This window comes from Eulemur rufifrons, chromosome 24 (assembly GCF_041146395.1).
Source record: "Eulemur rufifrons isolate Redbay chromosome 24, OSU_ERuf_1, whole genome shotgun sequence".
In the NCBI taxonomy this organism is placed as follows: domain Eukaryota; kingdom Metazoa; phylum Chordata; class Mammalia; order Primates; family Lemuridae; genus Eulemur; species Eulemur rufifrons.
The window spans coordinates 23112549-23135853 of NC_091006.1; the positions used below are offsets into that span (position 1 = coordinate 23112549).

Genomic DNA, 23305 nt, shown 5'->3' on the forward strand with positions numbered 1-23305 from the left:
AACCACAGACACAACGATTTCCCAGTTATTGGCATGGGAAATAAAAATTGAAGCTGACATTCCCTCTTATGGAAAACAAATAAAAGGTGGTTAGAAAATTTTAAAAAGCAAGGAAAAAAAAAAAGCTGAAAGATGTTGGTGTGGCACGCACCTTCAGTATCATCGCGCATTTGCTCCACCAAATCTGTCAAATCCTCCCAAGAGTCTTTGCAAACGGCAAAAAGAAAGGAAAAGAAAGATAAAATGTCATGCAAGCCGTTAAAGAAAAGTGCTATTAAAAACAAGATTTCCAAAGGGATAACTGAAAGGGAGGTTCCTAGTACTCTTTCCACTTAACACAGAGATTAACAGTGAAAAGGGCTAGGAATACAACCAACTAAGCAGAAATATCAGCTATGATTATTAAATAGGTTTCAAAGCTTAGATTAGCAATAAGTTTCTAATAAAGGGAAACAAAGTGCATGTCCCATGAAAAAGTAACACGGAGATTTTTTTCTATTGAAAAATCAAAGGCTCTCTGTATTATAAGTATATACAACATTAATCTATTTCAACATTTATTTTGATCACTTCAGCAAAGCTGAAAAGCACATGAAATATTTTATTAGACTAAAGACAAATGTTATGATGCAAACCAGTGACTTTTCTTAAGATAACAACCAAAAAAAAATAAACATTTTTACAACACCCCCCAACTTTCCTTCCCCAAAACAGACAAAATAAATCACATAATTCAATAAAGCCAGATGTTTATTTAACATACAGAACTAGCATCATCTGAGGTAGCACCCCACAATCAAGCACATTAATATTTCTACAAGAAAGAAATGAATATTCAGATTAAACAGGATAAATAAAGACTATAAAGAGCCTCAAGTAAATTCAGGTCATGTTTTATCACCAAATGAGTTCAGGAAAATTTATGAAAAATGCCTTTGGTTTCCAGAGTTTTCTTTGGATTTTGGAATTGTGGCTCTGAAGCACTTAGAAATATGGCACACAGAAAAAACATACTGTAAGTGTTGATTATTATCATTTTATAGGAAATTCGTGCTGAGATACATTATATGTAGACATATTTGTACGTCATTTTCAGGTATAATCCTCTGATCTATAATACGCTACAGATCTATATCATGTAGGATATAGATTCACAAGAGTATTCTTTCAACCATCTGTATGAGTTGCTCTACAGACTCACTAAGTGACCTTGCAAGAGTGAATATTCCCATTTTATTGAACTAGAAACTACACTTGTCATCTAATAAAATGAAAGCCTATCTTATTAAAGCAAAATATAAAGATTCTCCCAGATTTATACAGAAAAAAGCTCTGGAAAGTGAATTCCTAGGTGGAATGTGTAATAGGTACTACATCTCTCTCTGACTTTTCTTTTGGCATGTCCCGTCTAGAGCACTTTTTTTCTGTTTCAACCAGATTTATTTTCTCTTTTCTTTTTAAAACAGGGTTTAAAGTTTTAAGTGTCAGAGTGATGGAATCAATTTGAGAGAACCCTCCTCCTCCAGAAAGGTAAAGGTCTGTCTTTTCCTTTTAAAGTTGTTCTCTACTTTTCCTCGGCATGCTCAGCATTTCACTGTAACAAAGTACAGATAACATGCCATTCTTAAAAAATCCCCAAAGGATTTGTAAAATATTTTTTAAGATTGTGCCTTCTGGAATATGTTCAAATTACTAAAACAACAGAATCTGGTATGTTAGTCAAAGAGGTGGACGGCAGCATTAGACAACTCCAGTCTCTTTCCTAGCACATTTCATGTTTTCACGAGGTAACACTTTGTTGTCTTGAGTATGTTTTGCCTGGTCTAAATAACTATAGTAACATTAATTTACAGCAAAATAATAGACACTGACAAATTACAGAGAGGAGCAATGTAAAGGCCTTTTGTTTTTCCCCCTGAGATAGGGTCTCGCTCTGTTGCCTGGGCTACAGTGCAGTGGCCTCATCATAATTCACTGCAACCTTAAACTCCTGGGGCTCAAGTGATCCTCCTGCCTCAGACTCCCGAGTAGCTGAGACTATAGGCACACACCACTATGCCCAGCTAATCTGTCTATCTTTTGTAGAGATGCTCTTGCTCAGGCTGGTCTCAAACTCCTGACTTCAAGCAATCTTCTCGCCTTGGCCTCCCAAATTGCAGGCATGAGCCTCCACTCCCAGCCTAAAGGTCTTTCCATTGACACAGTAAACAGGTCTGAATTAAAATTTGCTATGTTCAATCCCCCACTGCTAAATTTGACTGGCTTTAAAATAAAATAAAATTTGCAATGGATAATGCATAATTCAGAGTTGTACCAATCAGAACTATGCCAGATGTACACTATAAACATGTAACTATACATGTTAAAGCAAACAGTGAAGGTGAGCTTCCAAAGTTACTCTGGCTAAATAGACAGTTAGCCTCAGTTCCCACTCAAATGCTGACTCACGAGGAGAGAGTGCCTGGCCTGGAACTGCTGAGCAAACCGCAGCATGCGCAGTGCTGACCAACTAGTAATGAAGCGTCACGATCCTCACTCCAATTGCCTGGATTAAATGGTTAAAAATGCTGCACCTAACAGAATTTGGTAACCTTATTTTTCATTTTTCTTTACTTTTATAAGTCATTTTAACTGATACATAATAATTTTACATATTTATGGGGTACAGTGTGATATTTTGACACATGTACACAATGTGTAATGATCAAATCAGGATAATTGACTTATCCATCACCCCAAACATTTATTATTTTTGTGTGTCAGGAACATTCAAAATCCTCTCTTCTAGCTACAGTCCTAACAATGGGGTATGTTGGTAACCTTACCTTTAAGATGCATATGAACAAAGTTTTTTTTTTAGTCAAGAGATGAGAGACCAAGTTTGGCGTAGTGGTGCATGCCTGTAGTCCCAGCTACTTGAAAGGCTGAGACTAGCGGCTTGCTTGAGCCCAGGAGTTCAAGGCCAGCCTGGACAACATACCGAAATGCCAAAAAATAATTGGGTGGGGGGCTGGAATTGTACAAGGGACCTGAATTAGAAAACACAGCTTTTTTAAGTTTACTTTAACTATTTTCTTGGCTATCCTTTCAGTTATCATTCTGTTTCAGGTCTAAGAATGAATAAATCAATAGACTATGTAGCTCTGGAAATACTTAATCAGGTGGTACTATAAACATTTGCTCTGAAGGTACATGGTGACTCAATGATGACAGCAGTGTAGTCTGGTAGAACAGGGCCCTGGCATTGATGCTGAGACAGATCTGGGACAGAGCCATTGCTCCAACATGGCTATGTCCCCCTACAAAATAACTGTACTTCTTTTTTCTCTGGATGAGGGAATTGGCTGAAGCCGCTTCTCTCTAGTGAAGTGCTTGAATGGGCTCAAAAAGTGTCTCTCTTTTGTTTAGGTATTCATGGTTGCGAAATCTCTTCTTGATATAGCTTCCTCCAGCAGTATTACTATAAGCAACCAAGTTACAGTCAAATTTTGCAAGGCCTAGGGCTGTTTTGTTTCCTAGAGGCCAAGTATCTTTGTTTTAGAGTATTAATTTTTAGAATTTTATTATGGCTTCCTGGGTCACAAATAACTCCTTTTTTTCCTCTAGAAAAGTGTACATGCCAAAAATTGCAAAAGAACAGATTTTAGTATTGACAACCCTGTACTCAAAAGCATTTCATAGTGGTCGCAGCACATTGTTGGGGACTAGAGGAACCACAGTGGAAAAACTTGCCCAATTATACACTCTCTACCTACCCACCCCCCAACAAAGGGGTATCCTAAGAAACAAAACAACACAGAACCACAGCTGAAGAGCAGAGAATGTGGTGGATGCTCTGGAACCACAGCACTTGCTCTTTCCAGCCGGACCTTGGTACCCAGGCTTGGGAATGTACCAACATGAATTCCATTCAGAGCTCCATCACTGAATAGTAGTTACCTAATCTGCTACAGCATTTCCCTTTGGAAAATGATTCATATTTCAGTGATTAGTACAGGACAAATGACTTTCAGATGTTAGGAGCTGATAACCCAAAGAAGAGTGTATGTGAACTCCATTAAGAAAGGCACTTAGATTAAAGTAGAAGCTCTGTTCTAAGAAAGGTCCAGAAAAGGCTCACTCAGGGACAGGAGAGACTGAGGCACTGGGGTCAATGCACTAAAGCAGATGCCAGTGCAGGAGTATCGAGGAGTTGGGAAGAAACTGAAAGTAGACCTGAAATGGGAAGGACAAAGCTGATTTTATGCAGAGCATGGTACGGTGGTGAGCTCAGAGGCATCATGTAGCTCTTCCGTCGTTTAGATATGAATTGGTGTCTAAGTACAAATGTACTGATATTTCTCACCCAGAGTTAGGATTTTGCAAAATCCTGGAGGCTAGCTGGGTAAAACTTACCTTAAAAGGGTGACTAGCCAGGTTATTTTCAGGGCAGAGCAACAAGAAGGGAGAAACCTTGTCCAAAGAACTTTGCCCTGCACGCTTTTGAGATTGTATTAAAAGCTACATCTTCACAGGGACTGCTTCGGGCTCAATCACAGCTCAGAGAATCTGACAATGTAAATCTGAGGCTAACTGTGCTGGTGGCAACAAATGTTCCTGTAATCTCACCAAGGGCAAATTACAAAAGGAGCGAAAGTAAAGAACAATAACATGATTCTGGAAGGCTGGGGTAGGGAGATCGTCTGGCTCAGGAGTTCAAGACCAGCCTGAGCAAGAGCCAGACCCCATCTCTACTAAAAATAGAAAAAATTAGCTGGTCATGGTGGCACATGCCTGTAGTCCTAGCTACTCAGGAGGCTGAGGCAGGAGGACTGCTTGAGTTTTCCTTGGTTGCAGTGAGCTATGGTGACACCACTGCACTCTAGCTGCTGCGACAGAGGTAACACTCTATCTTAAAAAAAAAAAAAAGAAAAAGAAAAAGAAAAGATAAAATTGAGACTCAGTTGTAGAACAAAGCACATATTTACCTCTTTTAGGCCCTAAACATGTATAGCACTGTTTGCTTGTTTAATCATAACAGAAAACTGTAATAACCAGATGCCTTAAATCTGGTTTATATAATTGTACCACACACCTTCCCCCTGTGTGTGTATACCTAAATACAGAAAGGCCATTTATAGTTCAGTTGATACTTCTTATACAATTAACATATGTTTACTTATGAAAATATTGCAGCCTTGATTTTTCATCAACTTAAGTGGTTTCATTTAAGAACTTTTGAGCATGACATGGCTATAATTTTCTTGGTAGAAGAAATGCATGCTCGTTAACGAAAGGATAAGGGAATTATTTATTCATACATAAATAAATGAAAATAGAAAATCTAATCACAAGTGTGCATGTTTATGGTATTCAATATTAAGAGTAATAGTTACTTTATTTTTCTATTGAGGGAAATGGTTCTTATTAAGTCTTATATAAGAGAACTATTAAAATTCATGTATTATGTAATATATGCTTATTTTATTAAACCATAGAAGTAAATGTATATACACAAAGAACTTATTCACTGTTAAAACATTAAAAATTTTAATGTTAAAAAATAAGTACACAGCCAAAAGAGAAAAAAATATGTTACTTTATCACTCATTATCTCTACTATTTTGTCCCTAGTAGAGCATGCGGCTTTAGTAATATTTCTGATCAAAAAGGTGAGAAGTGATTGGAAAGGAAATTTGGAAAGGGGCTGAAAATACATATTGAAAATTTTCCAGTTCTGGCATGTGGATCTCTGCAAGTGCAGTTCCTCTCCATCTCCTCCCACCCTAATAACGTTTGCCTCCAGTTAATGCCCAGGTAACTCCTGCACATCTTTTAGGTCTTGGTGCAAACATTATTTCAGTTGGAAATCTTCCCTGGAACCCCTGCCAAGACAAGATGTTTTGCTCATCCTATAAGGCACTCTGTACTTCCCACTGTGGAAACCATTGCACTACAATGATTGCCATTTCACTTGTTTGAAGAACTCCAAGCGCACCCCACACTTGTCAGTAAGCTTAGAAAATACAGTGGACTAGGCTTGTTCACTATGCTGTAACCTTAGGAACTAGCATCGTGCTAGGTATAAAGTGGGATAATAAACTGTTGAATGGAGGGCTGATCTGATCTTATAATGATAAAAACTGCATGTTTTAAGTGTTACTTTTTTTCTTTTGGGGCTCAGATGGACACTAGACATTTTTCTCCCAGAAAAAAAATGCACAGATACAGAATTTTACATATAATTCTTGGAATCATGGATCCCAGGTTTAAAAGCCCTGCACTAGACTATGGGGAATTCAGGCTATGAAGTTTCCTGGTAAACAGCCATTTAGCTTCCCCTGCCAAAATGCCCACTGGGACGTATTCCTTTTTCATTAAAACATATGCAGTTCCCAGGCAGAAAGGGGTTATATTTGTGTACAGTGATCATGAGTGAATAAGCTTACGTTAGTAAATGTCAATGGAGTGATCTTCTCAGCACCAGACACTTACTACAGTCACTGAATGACAAACACTTTCTGTTTCATCTTGAGGAGATCACATCAGTACTGAGTATTCCCTATTCAGTGGAAAAATGGGATCCCAAATCTGCACCCATACTATCCTTTGGTAAATGTGGTCACACTTAGTGCTATGTAGCTTTGAATTCCATGCTCTAATTCCTAAGAAACAGGATTGTCCTTTGGGAACTCAGTGGTACGCACATGTTTTACAGCAACCTCTGACATGTTAGTTTCTTTCATCTCTTTACCTTAACTATGAACTCATGAAGAGCAATAGCTGTCTATTTCTTAGCTCCTAGGTCTGGACTTTGCATCAAGGGATGCCCAATAAATACTTATGACCAACTAATAGGCCGAAATACATTCATTGCATGTAGTATGCTACCATTACTATGCTCCTAGATATTTCATATAAGCTTCTCTTTCTATATTACAGTATAAATGCTAGATATTCTAAATGATCACCAAAGCAAGTACAACTACCAGGGGAAAACAGCAGAGCTATGTAATAACAGCATGTGTGAATTCTGCTATTACATGCAGTTCTCCACAATAACCCTAAACTCAAAAACTTAAGCAAAGGTTCTTTTCTCAGTATGTCCATCTGACACATAATTTCTTCATAGTATATTTCTTATTATCTGTATTTGAGAAGGAAGTTAAGTCAAAAAAGTAATTTCGAAGCTTATTGTTACCTTTGTAACCAAATGATATATTTTACTGTGGTAAACTGATCATCTGACCTCTCAACGTCAGATTCCCTGCCCCTAAAGGAAGGTTAATAGAAATCACATAGTTCTTGATAACTGATAACTTGATCATTTTTAATCAATTATTTTCTTGTTTATAGAGTTCTAAGAAAGAACAATGCTAAAATTTGAGTTTAAGCTACTAATGTTCACCTTTAGTCTGCCTGATAAACAACTAGTTGAGACTGCTCCATAAAGTTATATAAAAAAGAAATATAAATTAAATTGGTAATATATTTAAGAATGTGGCTTAAACTGCTGTGGCTCCAACTACTGCTTCCAGATTAGCGACTAACAGGAACAGCTACCATTTACAGGGTGCTTTACGTTAATTATTTCATTTAAGCCTCCTAACTTACCAAGTAGTTACTACTAATATCCAAAATTAAGAGAAGAGGAGCATGAAGTGATTTAGTAACTTCTGCAAAATCACATGACTACTGAGCAGTGGGGTAAGGAACTGAATCCAGATCCAAGACACAAAATCTATGCTTTTAACCACTATATTACATTATCTCTAAATTAACGACCATCACTGTAGCTAACGGCACCAATAGCCAAATCAATCTCATTATTGTAATAACTCCTTTATTGTTCCCAGATATACCCATATTGAGAGCAATAAAGTGTTCCACAGTCTCATTAATATCCATCCAATTCTAAATAGATTTATTAGGTATCCAGCAGATTTCTTCACAATCATTTTGAATTTTGTACCAAAATCCTACTTAGAAGTTTCCAAATCTCTACAACAAATATACTTTTATAATAAGAAAAAAGTCTTATTTAAAAATTCAACTTAGACCTACTTTAGTAAATACACAATTATTTTAAATTGAGCTTTTTAATTTGCTTGCCACTCAAACCATATAAATATCCCCAAAATGATAAAAGAGAGTGGGAATGTGGAAGGAAAAGGAAAGTGGACTAAAAACTGGGCATTTAGTTTAAGAGCAAGTAAGGAATTTGACATAGACCATAAATCTAATTAAAAAATCTCTCTATAGAGCACTTTAGGGTAAAGGCAATATATGCAAAATATTTTCTCTTTTGAAATACGACACTACTGCTGTCTTTTAAGCTAATTTCAATTTATGGATGGTCCCTGACTTACGATGGTTCAACTTAAGATACCACAACTTTATGATGGTGAGAAATCAATATGCATTCAGTAGAAACCGTATTTCAAATTTTGAGTTTTGCTCTTTTCTGAGGTTCTCTTACAAGGCCGGACGGTGGCAGCATGCCACACGATCACGAGGGGGAACAACAGGTATTCCACAGTGCACTGCATTGCCAGATGACTTCACCTAACTTGTAGGCTCACGGGCTAGGCTAAACTATGATGTTCCGTAGGTTAGGTGTATTAAATGTATTTTCAACTTAGGATGTTTGCAACTTAGGCTGGGTTTATTGGCACATAACCCCATTGGAAATTGAGGCACATCTGTAGTCACATACGAGACAAAACATGAAAGGCTCAGGACTTTACTCTTTAAAGATTTTCTTTAAAGTGTCAAAAATTTCCATCAAGATGCAAATTGCTAATTAGGTAAACTTGTTATAGGGTAAACTTACTATGAACTGAATCACAACTATAGTTGTTTGTTGTCAAACATTTGATAATATTAAAGGTAATATTACAGTTTGCCCTTCATGTGTGTGCACGTGTATATACACATACAATATTTACTAAGGAATTTCTGAAAAAAATCTTTTTATCATTTTCCTGATCCTCGAATTACATATATTTATTTCAAGAATGCTATGCCAAGAAATTCAGATGCAATGAGCACACGATTTAAAAAAAAAAAAACATAAAGCATATCACTTCATCTCAGTAATAGTATCATTTCTAAAATTACTATAATAATGCTTAACACATCGACTGCCACACTAGAAAAAATTTTTTTCCTTGGGGCCACGTGTTTTATTATGAAAATAAAATAGAAACTTCAAAAACAAAATGATCCTTTCCAATTTAATGAAAAATTTGGTTATTTTTTATTGTTTTCTGTGCATGAGTTACATGCAACCTGAAAAATAGTTCTTGCAGCTCCCAAGGTGAAGAGACGTGTGAATTACATATGCTTCGCTCAAAACCCCAGGCTCAAAACTACAGTGAGTTAAATACAACTCACGTAACAGTTAACGTGTTAAAGGTCTGAGGTGTTTTGCTTCCATTCTTGAGAAAAACAAAGGGCACATATTTTCTAAATATTTCACGGTAACTTAAAAGTTCCTTTACTTTGAAATTCCACTATGCTATCACAGAAACTAAGAAAACTAAAAAAAAAAAAAACAAAAAGTCTCTGAGAGGTCATTTCAGTGATGGTACACGTTTTTCTAAATCAGGAAAATCTAAGGTGAATTTTATATAAACAAGGCTGCTCCTCCAGTGTTGATATGACAAAAGGTAAGTGAGTCACATCCTCAGATCTCTGAATGTCCATTTAAGTCTCACTCCTCCCCTCGGCCCCTAACCCAAGTGTGAGGATCCCAACTCTCAGTGGAAGCTGGGGTACATAATAAAGCCAGGGTATGTAACCTGGAAAAATGTAAACCAGATTTATGTTTCTTTGGGGTGGGCAGGAAGGCTGAATTGAAAGAGTGATAGGGCTCCTTTGGTTAGTCACGATCTATTAGCATCTGGGACTCAAACCTTTTCTTTCTTCTGCATTGCCTATTGGTAAAGGGAACCCAGGACCTGAAGCCAGAAATTTGGGAGCGTTTGTAGGCGCCACCTCACGTTCATGCTCCAGCCACCCACCTCCTGAGTCATCAGGTACCTTCTACTTTTCCAGTGACTGTTCCTTCCCTTTTGTGTTCACTCTCATTGCCTTAGTTTGGAATTGTCATCTCTTACCTGGACCATTTTAATAGTCACAGTTAGGGGGCCCTGGAGAGCTTATATCCTTCTGTCTACCCACCCCCCTGCTAGCAGCCAGAGTGATCATTCCACACTGGAAATCACTGAAATAAGAAAAGTCTTATTTCATTTTATTTCCAGACATAAAACACCACCAGCTTTTCACTGCAGAATCGAGTCCAGGCTTACCGGTATGAAGAGGAAGATTTCCCCAATCTAGCCCTGGCTTATCTTTCCAGCCTTGCACTCTGTGCGCTAACCACAAGCACACTATGCTCCTGTTTGCTATTCCCTGGCTCGGCCAGCTCACTGCATACTATCTGAAATGCCCTACCCCATGTCTGCCTGCTGATCACCTAGTTATCTTTCGAGGGCCAGCCCAAGTCTCACTCCATAAAGCCTCTCCTGACCCCTCTCCTCTCCCGTGGAATCAATCCTAGGCTCTTGTCTTTAGGGGAAATCTATTTGCAATCAAAGTTGTAGATTTGCTCCTGGTTTTAAAAAGAGAGTGATCCCCTCACTGACCACCAATAAGCACTGAGATAATAAAGTGAACATTTTTATTCCCATGTATTTAAGGGTAAGGTAGGGAGAAATTGTAGGTCCAGGTCTATACTGTAAACTGTCCAGTGCAGGACAGGAACTCTGTTTTCAGAGAACACAATTCAGAAACCACAAAGCTTCCACTGCTAAGGCCACACACAGTCAGTCTACATCATCATTTTAAGAGGACACATTATGCTTTTTGCCCATTTTCTTATGTGGAGTCAGGGGGCCGCCATTGCAGGATTTGTGTGGTTTGACGTCCTCACTAGGAATTAGCCTGGGAAGTAGTCTGAATACTACCACCGGTCTAGGCACCAGGAGCTCCATTTTGTCAACAAGGTTGAGATTCACATAATCACTGAACGCCACTTAAATGCTTATAGCTAAGTTACATCTAATAATTGTCACTGGTATTAACACTAAAGCAGACATTTCTTGAGATCAAATGACTGTGTAGACAGCTGGAGTTTGCCAGCAGAGCAAGGAAATAAAACTCCCATAAAGCACCACTTTGTTTACTAGGTCATTATACTTGCATATGCCTTCATGGGCCTGTTCTTTCTTTTATTATTTTCATTTCTAATAATTTGAAATACTTGTTTCTTTTGCTCAATTTAAGGCAAAGTTCCAAAACTCACTGTCAGCATTTCTCAGTTTTCCTCCAAATCCTCTATAGTTGATTAAAGGTCTTGGAAACTTCCTATTTGTTGGATTTCCTTAATCAAAGGATTATAGGTTAGATTGCAGCTTATAGCTTAGACTGCAGCTCTCACACATTTTTCACAGTACTGAGCAATGTGTTGCCACAGATTTCTCCATGAAGAATTCAAATAGCACCGCTACAAATGCTTACCAAACAGCTCACTTTCGCTTACCCATAGAAATCTTGCTCAAAAAACATACAAAGTACTAAAATCATTAAAGAATTATTTTTGAGACACTGATAAACTAGATTTTATAACTGAGGGAACATTTCATATCGTATGCCTTTCAAAATGGATGGGAATATATATTTTTAAATAAAATATGCAAACTGATAAATTTGCATATGCAGTTGCTAAAAAATTTCTTGATAGCCTTCTAAAACTGTACTTTTCTTCCCTCAAGATTTTTAAAGCTTTAGAGGATGTTTTAAACAGTACTGGTATTGTGTGGAATTTCAGCTGGTATCTTTTGCCCTTGTTCCAAAACTTAGAGCCAAAGGAAGCTGTCCAATTGACAAATCAATTGTTAAAAGATGCAGTGAGTCTTAAAAACTACTTAAACATTGTTCTTAAAGACAACCAAAATTACTGCTTTGTGTTCTGTGATATTAACCACTATCTCTAAAACTTTCTCAAGGTTAAGTTTGACTGGGAAGATAAGGTCCTTATCAAACACATGGGTAAAATCTGAGTCATGATAAGATTGGAACACAAGGTCAAGGGCAAGAAATCACTTTTCCTAACCCCATCTGGTATGTGCAATTTACCTCATGGCCCTCTCTGTCCTATAGATATTCTTAACTATCAGGCACTTGTTTATGAAGAATTTCTCCTCACATGCAAGCATTTCTGACTTCCTTAGTTTAAGGGTAGAGAATAAACACTAGCTAAGAAGCCACTGTATTAAAAACAAAACAATTTCTTGATATGACTCAAATCAATTCTCTTTATGTGGCATTAACAGAATTAAGTGGCAGAAGTAGAAAAACCCTGGAAATTTAGAAAAGGTTTTGAAAAGAGAGTCACAAGCCAAGAGACCACAAAGATCTCCAAGGTACTAAGACTGGAAATTTCAAATAAGTCATAATAGCTACCACAAATAATTTACAAAAAGCAATGGCCAGAAGATTCCAATATTACTATTCTATGGTAATCTATGAGGATTACCATAATAATCATGATTAGCCTTTTCAAGGCATTATGTTTTTTGAAGAGTCCATATTCACTGAATAAATGCTGAATGTACAATTACTTTCTCATCTAACCTAATAATCCATATTTAAAAAAGATAATATTTTATCAAATATTTTCTAGATGTCATAGCCAGTTTAACATTATATCCTGATAATAGGATACCCGTCTTGTATTTATCATGTACAATCCTATAATTACAGTCATGTTAACTTATTCTCTTAAGAATCACTATAATTTCTATAATATATTTATATATGCACAAAATTAAAACCTTTTTCATTATTGATCAGGATTGGATGTGATAAGTGACCTCAAATATTCTTTTTAGAGGCTTAAAGACAAAGAACTCTAAACAAGCACCAGCATCTTTTGAAAGGATACCTCGGGGGTAGGAAAAAAATTTTTTTTTTCCCAGTAAGCAAGAGAGGAGAAAGTGGGTGGTAGGTAAGGATGAAAGGTTTCCAAGATTGTTAACAGATTAGAGTGTAGCTTCTTCCTACTTCTCCCTGACCCTCCCAGCTGTCCGCCCTCCCCCCCGTAACAATGAGGATGCCGGTGAGATACTAGCGGGCAGGATCTGACCATACCTTCATGGGTAGGCTCTGGGTCAGGTGTAAGTGAGATGTCATCCAGCTCTCGCAGGCAGAGCCATTCTCCATCCATAGACACTCGGAATTTGCAAAGGTAGATGGTCTCCATGGCAGCCTGTGTGATCTTGTCAGTGGTGGGGGTTGGCATATCAGTTGGAGGCGTCAGAGCAGACATGATGACTCAGCTGGGACCACAACACACACACACACACACACACACACACACACCCCACAAAAATAAATAAGACCTCCTCACCAAAAAACCCCAATCCAAAGCTCTGAAACAAAGCTTTCAGGAAAAGGGGTGGGGGAGGTTTAAAAGAAACAAGGAAAAATACCGTATAGTTTAAGAATCAACTGCTCAAGATAAACAATTCTATACTATCTTTTCTTATAAACAGTTCCTACCACATAGTAAAAAAAAAGATGATTCTTGTCTTCTCCCAGCTTCCTCTCCTTTTATCTTCCCTTCCTTATGCTTTTTTTTCCTCAGCTGAGCTATAGGCTTTAAATCCTGCCCAGCCGACACTCCCTTTGCTGGCTTTGAAAAACTGGCCTCGGTATCAATAAGTCAAAAATATTCCTTCTTTGTGCAGAAAAAAATACTCCCCCAAAAAATGAACAAAAAATAAACCTAAATTTTCATTTAACATACAAAAAAAAAAAAATCCTGAACTGCAGAAATCACTTCCAGGATCTGCTCAGATGAGCTGGGATGCTGAGTTCTCATAGGATTGGTCGTGCGCAGTAAGCAGGGTGGTGACCAAAATGGCTGACTAATGAACTGAACTGAAAATTCAGGCTCATGTGACCAGCTGCTCTGAACGTAGGGCGAGCAATTCCCAGGATGCTTTATAGATGCTGCTGATGCAGGGAGAGCAATTAGGCTGCTCTCTCTCATCCTGTACAACCCACTTTCAGACTGTGCTAGTCAAACCGTGATCAGACATAACACAATGCACATATCCTCATCAATTCCTCTTACTTTGGGATAAAAGGGCTGAATAACAGGAGGATAATTAGTACTGAATAATATTCCATAGCAAAGATGGTAAAAGAGGCAGATTAATTTAACAAGCACATAATTCACCTTTATCTTTTATCCTTATCTACACAGCTATTAAAATTCTTTACTATGGTAAAGGTAGTGTTTTAAGAAAAGCTAAGGCAGATTTTCAATTTAAATATCCTATTCTCAGGCATTTATAATTTCCTTCTCCAGGAACCTGACTCTTTTTTTAGGCTGGGCAGAAATGCAAGAATAAAACTTCAAGTTAAAAAAGTAAAATCCTTCCCAATGAATGCCAATTTCCCTCACTTTTTGTTGTTGCTGTATTTACCAAGTTTCTGCATTAAACATGAAATATGTTTCTAAGCAGAAGATAAACTCATGTTATATTTTAAAAATCTTCCTATCCTGAATGTACTAAAGACCCATTATCATATTTTGTTAAACCAACCAAAAAACACACACCTATATTATCAAATGAGGCATTTATACCGTGGTAGCAAAAGGGCAGGTACTTGCTTTGTGAGCTACATAAATAACAAGAAGAGGAATGCTAAGAATTTTCTTTGAAAATGTTTTAGAAAATTCAAAGAAAGTGTTTTTTTCTGTCTAAGGAGGAATATACAATTTCAAGAAATATAACCCAAGATTATTTATTCCCTTCTGGGGATTCTCATCAGAGGGATACCTTGATTTACCTAACTTTTGAAAACTAAAAGAGAAAAAATTCCCCTTGAATATTATTAAAAATCTCATAATTGCTTCATCTTAATTTGAGATTGAATGCAAAGAAAAAAATGCTAAGAACCAGATTCTGTAGATAAACAGGAATTTTTGTATTGTTAGAAGGAGGATGGCCTGTAATCCCAGCATTTTGGGAGGCTGAGGCAGGTGGACCTCTTGAGCCCAGGAGTTTGAGACTAGCCTGGGCAACATAGCAAGACCCCATCTCTATAGATTTTTTTTTTTTTTTGATAGAAAGAAGGTAAATTGGGACAATGTTAGAACACATATATACATGTGCTTATTTATAATCAGTGCAAAAATCAGCAAGTTACTACAGAAAATGAAGTACTCTTGGTTTATTTATTTCTATCTCATATACCAGGCACTGGGCACAGCAGCACTAAGACAGGATTTTCTTTTCGCGGAAGCAGAGTTTACATAAATGCTGAACATAAGCCTTCATTTAATGACACATTCATATTTAATTACAGTTCAATTCCTTTCTAGCCAAACATATTTCCATCTTATACATTAAAACATAAAGGGAGAACTTCATGAATTATATCACCCAAGGAACAGGAAACCAAAGAAAAATCAGACAAATGGGATTACATCAAACTAAAAAGCTTCTACACAGCTAAGGAAATAATCAACAAAGTGAAGAGAGCCCACAGAATGGGAGAAAATATTTGCAAACTACCCATTTGACAAGGGATTAATAACTAGAATATATAAGGAGCTCCAACAACTCAATAGGAAAAAATAAAATAATCTGATTAAAAAATGGGCAAAGGATCTGAATAGACATTTCTTAAAAGAAAACATACAAATGGCCAACAGGCATATAAAAAGATGCTTAACATCATTAGTCATCAGAGAAATGCAAATCAAAACTACAATGATGTATCATCTCACCCCAGTTAAAATGGCTTTTCTTTTATCAAAAAGACAGGCAATAATGAATGTTGGCGAGGATGTGGAGACGGTGGAATCCTCATACACTGTTGGTGGGAATGTAACTTAGTATAGGCAATATGGAGAACAGTATAGGGATTCCTCAAAAAACTGAAACTAGAACTACCATATGACCCAGCAATCCCATAGCTGGGTGTGTATATGAAAGAAAGTAAATCAGTACATCAAAAAGATTTCTGTATTCCCATGTTTACTGCAGCACTGTTCACAAAAGCCAAGATTTAGAATCAACCTAAGTGTCCATCAATGGATGAATGGATAAAGACATTGTGATACATATATACAATGGAATATTATATAGTCACAAAGAGAATGAAATCCTGCCATTTGCAACAATATGGATAAAACTAGAGAACATTATGTTAAGTGAAATAAGCCAAGCACAGAAAGACAAATCTCGCATGTTCTCACTCATACGTGGGAGCTAAACAGTAAAAAAAATTGATCTCATGGAGACAGAGAGTAGAATGATGGTTATTAGAGGGTCGGAAGGGCATCAGGGAGGTGTGGACGGTTAACGGGTGCAAAAAAATAGAATGAATGACATTTGATAACACAACAAAGTGACTATAATCAACAGTAAAAGTTAAGGTATACTTTAAAATAACTAAAATAAAAAAGTAGAATCGAAATGTTCCTAACACAAAGAAAGGACAAATGCCTGGCCAGGTGCAGTGGTGCACACCCATAATTCTAGCACTCTGGAAGGCTGAGGTGGGAGGATCGCTTGAGCTCAGGAGTTCAAGACCAACCTAAGCAAGAGTGAGATCCCATTTCTACTAAAAATAGAAAAAATTAGCCGGGTGTGGTGGCACATGCCTGTAGTCCCAGCTACTTGGGAGGCTGAGGCAGGACAATCACTTGAACCCAGGAGTTTGAGGTTGCTGTGAGCTAGGCTGATGCCACGGCACTCTAGCCCAGGCAACAGAGTAAGACTCTGTATCAAAGAAAAAAAAAAAAGAAATGACAAATGCCTGAGGTGATGGATACCCCAATTACCCTGATTTGATTAATTCACACTGTATACCTGTATCAAAACATCATATGTACCCTATAAAGTCATACAACTATTATGTACCCATAATTAAAAATTAAAAACTAAAAAAAAAAAAAAAAATGGGACAATTCATAGTTTCATTCACTTTACACCATATAATACTTAAAAACATAGTAAGTAGTCATTAAAACCTTCAACTTATAATGACTAGTTCCTGGAACCACACCTCTAAACAGTTCTTGTGACATCAAAACTCCAGGTCACTGATACATTCTTTTTTAAAAAATAAGATATATATATATATATATATATATATATAAAATTTTTTATTTTTGAGACAGGGTCTCACTCTGTTGCCCCAGGTTGGAGTGTAGTGGTGTGATCACAGTTCACTGCAGCCTGGAACTACTGGGCTCAAGCGATCTTCCTGTCTCAGACTCCCCAGTGGCTAGGACTACAAGTGTGCATCACTACGCTCAGCTAATTTTTAAAATATATGTGTGTGTGTGTGTATACATGTATTTTTTTTTTTTTAAGAGATAGGGGTCTCACTGTGTTGCCCAGGCTGGTCTTGAACTCCTGGCCTAAAGAGATCCTCCTGCTTTGGCTTCGCTAAGTGCTGGGATTACAGGCATGAGCCACAGCAACTGGCCAATTCTTAAAGCACAGAACAATGAATACATGAATAAATCTGAATGCTTAGTGATTGCCAGGGGTCCAATACCTGAATTTAGCCTTGTCACAAACCATGACAATATCTTCACCAACCAATAAGCATTTACTAACCCTGAATAGGAGATGTGGACTGATTACAACATACCAGCACAACAGGAACATCTAGATTAGTAAGCAAGAAATGTGGTTAACTTTCCTTCCAAAGGTCCTTTTCACCTCCCTTCTCTCCAGTTAGAGGACACAGACAGGGCAACCCAAAGTAACTAAAGCTTTTGGCAAGGACGGAAAAACCTGTCTGCGCTAGTTACCCTTGAGTTTCCTGTATCTATCGGTTTGAGGAGGCGTTAGCAGCCATTGCAGAAGTAAGAACCGTGGGTGGGGAAGAAAACCTGTTCTTCCACTATCTAAGTTATACCTCTTCTTCGGGTAAACACCATCAAGTTTTTAGCACATTTACTCATTATTTGTAGAAGACTAATAAAAATAATTCTAAATACAGCTTAGTCCTGTTTTTATATTTGGGTCTTTACTCAGTAAACATAATAGGTTTGAATACAAAGATAATATTAAGCCGTCAATAAGGTATATAAACCTTGACTTTTTTTCTCATATAGACACTAATTATTATACAGGCTGTGTTGAACTGTTTTCTCATTTGATCCCATTTGTGAATAATGGCACATATTTGTAAGATGGTTGTGAGGAGGGCAAGAGTGCAGTCTGTGGCCCTAAAACAGAATCAACAGCCCTGTGTTCCAGCTGCTTAAACAGACTGAATTTTCTACATTATGACTGATTCAAAGCAAGCAAGATATACATTTCAAAGTTCGAAGTTACATTCCTCCTAAAGTATATTTGTACTCAGCTGCTGCAAAGATTGATTTTTCAGGCTCAATGTTCTTGTTATAGTGTGGAAAAATTACTTAAGGTAGCTATTACTTATTGAATTTTTATTTTCTGTTAGGTGCTTTACAAATACCACATCAAATCCTCACAGAAACACTGCAAAGTAGATACTGATACCTCCTCTTTATATACAAGGAAACCAAACTACAGCCAAGGGTAACTGGCCCAGGAGCACATAATGAGCGGTGGCAGATCCATTATTCCAAGCTACTTCTGTCTAGATGCACCCAAAACCCATGTTTTCTTCTACATTCTGGAACTTAAGCACTCTAACCCTTCCCCTCAAATTAAATTTTACTCAGAAAAAATAACAAGAAATAAAAACCAAACCAAACAAAGTAACACAGGCAAGGTCTTCATGAAATTTCCTAAATGTAAGTTTCAACAAATTTAATATTTGAAGATTTTTTAAATCAGCTTTCACACTTTACACCTTACTGCTTCACAAACCATATACTCTACTTAGTCCCCCACCTTACATATTTTAGTAAGTGGACATTTTCTGACAAACCAAGAACCCAGCATGGATTTTTCCTGTTATGTGCTGGCAAGGGGTAAACCAAGTTCTTCTCAACCATCCTAACAGACAACGTACTGGTTCACTGTACTACCACTCTGGGGAGACAACTGAAAAAACCATCTCACTGACTCCTTTCCACATTTACCTACTAATTGGACACATTAAGAACATGTGATAACAATCAGAATAGGAAAAGATAAATGAAGGGGCAATCATTTTCTAAAATGACTCATTGTAGACAGTTTCAAAAATAGAAACAATATATAAATTGAATTCTTTAAAGAATACAATCAATATCCACAAAATCATCGCCCAGCTGGAGAAATGGACCAACAACTTACATGCATTTATGTGCTCCTCTTTTCTGAACTGCTTCTCCTTTTAAGGCAACCACCTCTGAACTTTGTTTAAATCATTATCTTATTTTAAAAATATTATTACAAATATATGGATGGCTAAACAACATATTTAGCTTCAGTTTTTTTCAACTTTATAGAAAGGATTTCATGCTCTATAAAACTCTCTAAGCCTTTCACTTCACATTGCATTTTCTAAGATTCGTCCACACAGCAGTATGTAGCTATAGCTTATCCTTTTGGTTGCTGTATTTTAAGGTAATGTTCCATTGTATGTATAAACAATTTTCTGACTCATTTTCATGCTGGTGGGCATTTCGATTATTTCTAATTTTTTGTTTTAAATATTATTTAAATACTTTTCAGAAATAAATTTATAGATTTCTTACAGATATGCCAATCCTACCTAACAGATTTGAGGGAAAGAGCCATGTCATTTATTTCTTTTTTTCTTGACTTTTTTTTTTGAGACAGGGTCTTATTTTGTTATCCTAGGCTGGAGTGCAGTGGTGCTATCAAAACTCACTGCAACCTTGAAATCCTGTACTCAAGGAATCCTCCCGCCTCAGCTTCCTGAGTAGTTGGAGCTCTAGGTGCAAACCACTGCCTGCCTGACTTTTCTATTTTTTTGTAGTGATGGAGGTCTCACTGTGTTGCCCAGGTGGTCTTTAACTCCTGGCCTTAAGCATCCTTCAGCCGCCACCTCCCAAAGTGGTGTGAGCCACCATGCCTAGCCTATTTCTTTTATAATTAGTTGTCTCCTCCTATTACCTTGTTCCTATTTTGTACATCATGGTGCTTCCTAAAATTTGTCAACTTGTGCAACTAAATCAATTTGTAAAGATCACAAAGTTCTGTTTCCTGAGGCTTCCTGAATCATGGTTTCAGAATTTAAGGAGAAAAATCTCATTTTCCCCCTATTTCAGTAGTTGCTGTTAGCACGAAAGGTATCCTTGATGAATTATCATCATGATGACATAGGTGAAAGCCCAGATGTTTCTGCTGAACTGTAGGATTATTTGACTGAATGACCATGATTATTTCACATGCTCCAGTCTGCCCTCGGACCTCCCATCTTTTCCCAGAGCCACAACCTATTATTAATATCTCTACCTCTGATTTTGAGATGTCTTCAATTTTAGTTTTATACACTTGGCAGGCTCAGTATCACTTTATAGTTATTAACTAAAGATGACAGTAAGTAACCATAAAATGATTATATCCAGGAAGCTAAGTTATTATTTTGTTAGAAATAAGCACCACCAGGAGTATTACAATGCATCATCTTTCACTTGTTAAAATTAACCAGCATAAGCCTAGGAATAACTTCTACCTTGGAAAGGAAAACTGATTTCATGGCTCAGTGACAGCAGGTAATGATTTACAAACGTAATGTACCAACAACTTAGTAAATGACCTTGGGACGTGTACCCTCCTCTTGCCTCAGTTGACTCTTCTGTAAAATGAAACTAAATAACTAGCTTCACAAAGATCACAGACTCTATGAGAAGAGAACTGCCTGTTTTGCACACCATTTATATATCTGCTCAAAATAGTACCTATCAAATACCAGACTTTCAATAGATACTTGTTAAAAATATGTATATATTCTTGCAATGGTATTTTTCCACTCTTGTGTTTTTACTTTAACCATGAAAACCCCCAAGTTCTATACAAACTATATTTATGTCCCAACGAACAGGTCATTCTCACACAGGCTTTATTCATGTATATATAACAGATTCGTTCATTTCACATGTGTAGGGCACCTTCTATGTAGAAGCCATTAGGGGTACAGCAGAAAGGACAAGGCAGTAGACAAGAAACAGACATTACAGGTTCTTGAGAAATTCCTACATCTCTGTCATAAATAGACCATTCATTGTTGTGACATACACAATTATTTTCTCTATCAAATTGGTGCCTTGGCAATTTCATTCATTCACTCATTTTAGCAAATAGGGCTTTAGTGAGTAGAACAACTAACCAGGGGGCCGTTGCCCGAAAAGGAGCCTCCAAGCTAGTACCAGATTCCAGTTATGGGAGGCTACAAAGCAGCATTCCCCAACCTTGTTATCACCAGGGACTGGTTTCATGGAAGACAATTTTTCCACAGACCTGGGGGGTCAGTGGTTGGGATGATTCAGGTGCATTACATTTATTGCGCGGCCAAACCTCTCTGCTAATGATAATTCGTATTTGCAGCTGCTCCCCCGTGCTAGCATCACTGCTTCAGCTCCACCTCAGATCATCAGGCATTAAATTATCTTAACCTAGTGAGAGACCTAGTTCTCTTGCATGCACAGTTTGCAGTTCACAGCAGGGTTTGCCCTCTTGTGAGATTCTAATGCTGCTGCTGATCTGACAGGAGGTGGAGATCAGGTGGTGCTGTGAGCAAGCCATGAGGAGCTGCGTAAATACAGATGAAACTGTAAATACAGATGAAGCTTCACTGGCTTCCCAGCCACTCACCTCCTGCTGTGTGGCCCTCGGACTGGTAGGGGTCCAAGGCCAGGGTGTTAGGGACCCCACGGATAAAGGAATGCAGCGGAACATGTGGACTCTGGAGTCAGAATGCCCACAATGAGTCCTAGGTCCATCACTTAGAAGCTGAGTAACCTTACCAAATGACTTGTCTCTGTGCCCATTTCTTCAATGACAAACTGCAGATAATAATGTTAACTAAGAGTTAAATGAAGTAAAATGCTTAGCCTGGCTCTTGGCATAAACAGTAAGTAAATGTCAGCCATTAGCATCACTATAATAAGTGCTTTTGCCTCTGGAAAAAAAAACCCCTATTGTCACATGAAATGAAAGTCAGTAAGGATAAATGTTTATGGGACTGAGGCAGAGGAAAGTAAAAGGGAAAGGGTACACTGTGGTGTCTCTTGGGTTTTGAGGAAGGAAGAAGAGAGATCGGTCAGAATTTTACCAAGCATTAGGGAACAACCAGAGTTCCTAAGGTCATAAAAAAGGCAGCAGAAGTAGATACATGTCTGTGGAGAGTACCTAAAGAGATTCTAAAGTTAGAAGAACCGCACTCTAAAGGCAACGTGCTGAACAACTTCTGCTTTCTACATGCCTCTAGCTGCCCCGGCCTGTCAAGCTGTCCTTTCCCATGCATTAAGGTTCCCACACCTTTCAAACTTTCCAGCCTCTGCCCTACCACTCTCTTTGACACATGCTGAGTGTTAGGCAGTCAAAATAGGCTGTCACCTTGGCCAGCAGCCCCAAGAAGTTTTAGAAGACTATAAACCTTTTTGCAATTATTCAAACTCTAAAAACATTCCCTTTCACAAAATTTCACACGAGTTGTTTTAATGCTTATGGTGCACTACAGACTTCCCAAAACAAATTTTAAGGCTCATACATGAGCCACTTCACACAACAGGGAGAAGTTTCAATATTAATAAGGTTTGGGTAAAAATGGAACAGTTCTGATATCCTGAAAAAGTCATTAATATGGGCTTCACTTTTATTTATGTAGGCTACAGGTTGCCTACTGTACAATAATAAAGGGGCAGCACATCTTTTAGTCAGCTCTTTTAAAGGAATTTTCAAAAGTATTAGCCAGCAAAAAAAAAATAAAAGAAAATCATTATTTCATCCAGTTAATTCTGCTGCACTTCCATCATCATCCATCTACACCTTTTACTACCTATAGCCTACAGTAGAAAAATGTTTTCTTAGCTTCTTGATATAAAATCCTACCTCTTTAACATGCAGATTTCTGTGAAAAGTCAAATGAAAAGGGAAAAGATGCAAGACAATACAGTCAAGTGAATATGTTTTGAGGCCAACACTTGCCTTTTAGTCCCCAAAGTTGCTTTCTTTGCCACCTTTCCTCTGCTATCCCTCCTACCACTGCCCTCCACCCAAACTGGTTTCATCAAGGCCTTGGTGAGGCAGCATACAGTGATTAAGACGATGGGCTTTGAAGACAAAACTATGCAGGAATATGAATTCATTCTCTGGCCTTCAGTTAAAAAAAAAAAAAGATAAGT

The 23305-nt window shown here is 37.5% G+C and overlaps 1 protein-coding gene across 7 annotated transcripts in view; it reads right to left on the minus strand.

The window, feature by feature from the left end:
• Positions 1-23305, minus strand: part of RUFY3 (RUN and FYVE domain containing 3) — a 69040-nt gene that overhangs the window by 42122 nt on the left and 3613 nt on the right. Inside the window, exons 1-2 of one of the 7 annotated variants that reach the window (XM_069458238.1) lie at positions 13135-13923; positions 152-205 (exon numbers count right to left, since the gene is read on the minus strand). The exons of 3 other annotated variants lie outside the window; for them this stretch is intronic. In XM_069458238.1, the coding sequence (XP_069314339.1) occupies positions 152-205; positions 13135-13312 (232 nt within the window). In that variant the 5' untranslated portion in view covers positions 13313-13923. Of the gene's footprint in view, positions 1-151; positions 206-4395; positions 4559-13134; positions 13924-23305 lie in introns of those variants that run through there. 3 more of the 7 variants (XM_069458240.1, XM_069458235.1, XM_069458239.1) reach the window with 3 other exon arrangements.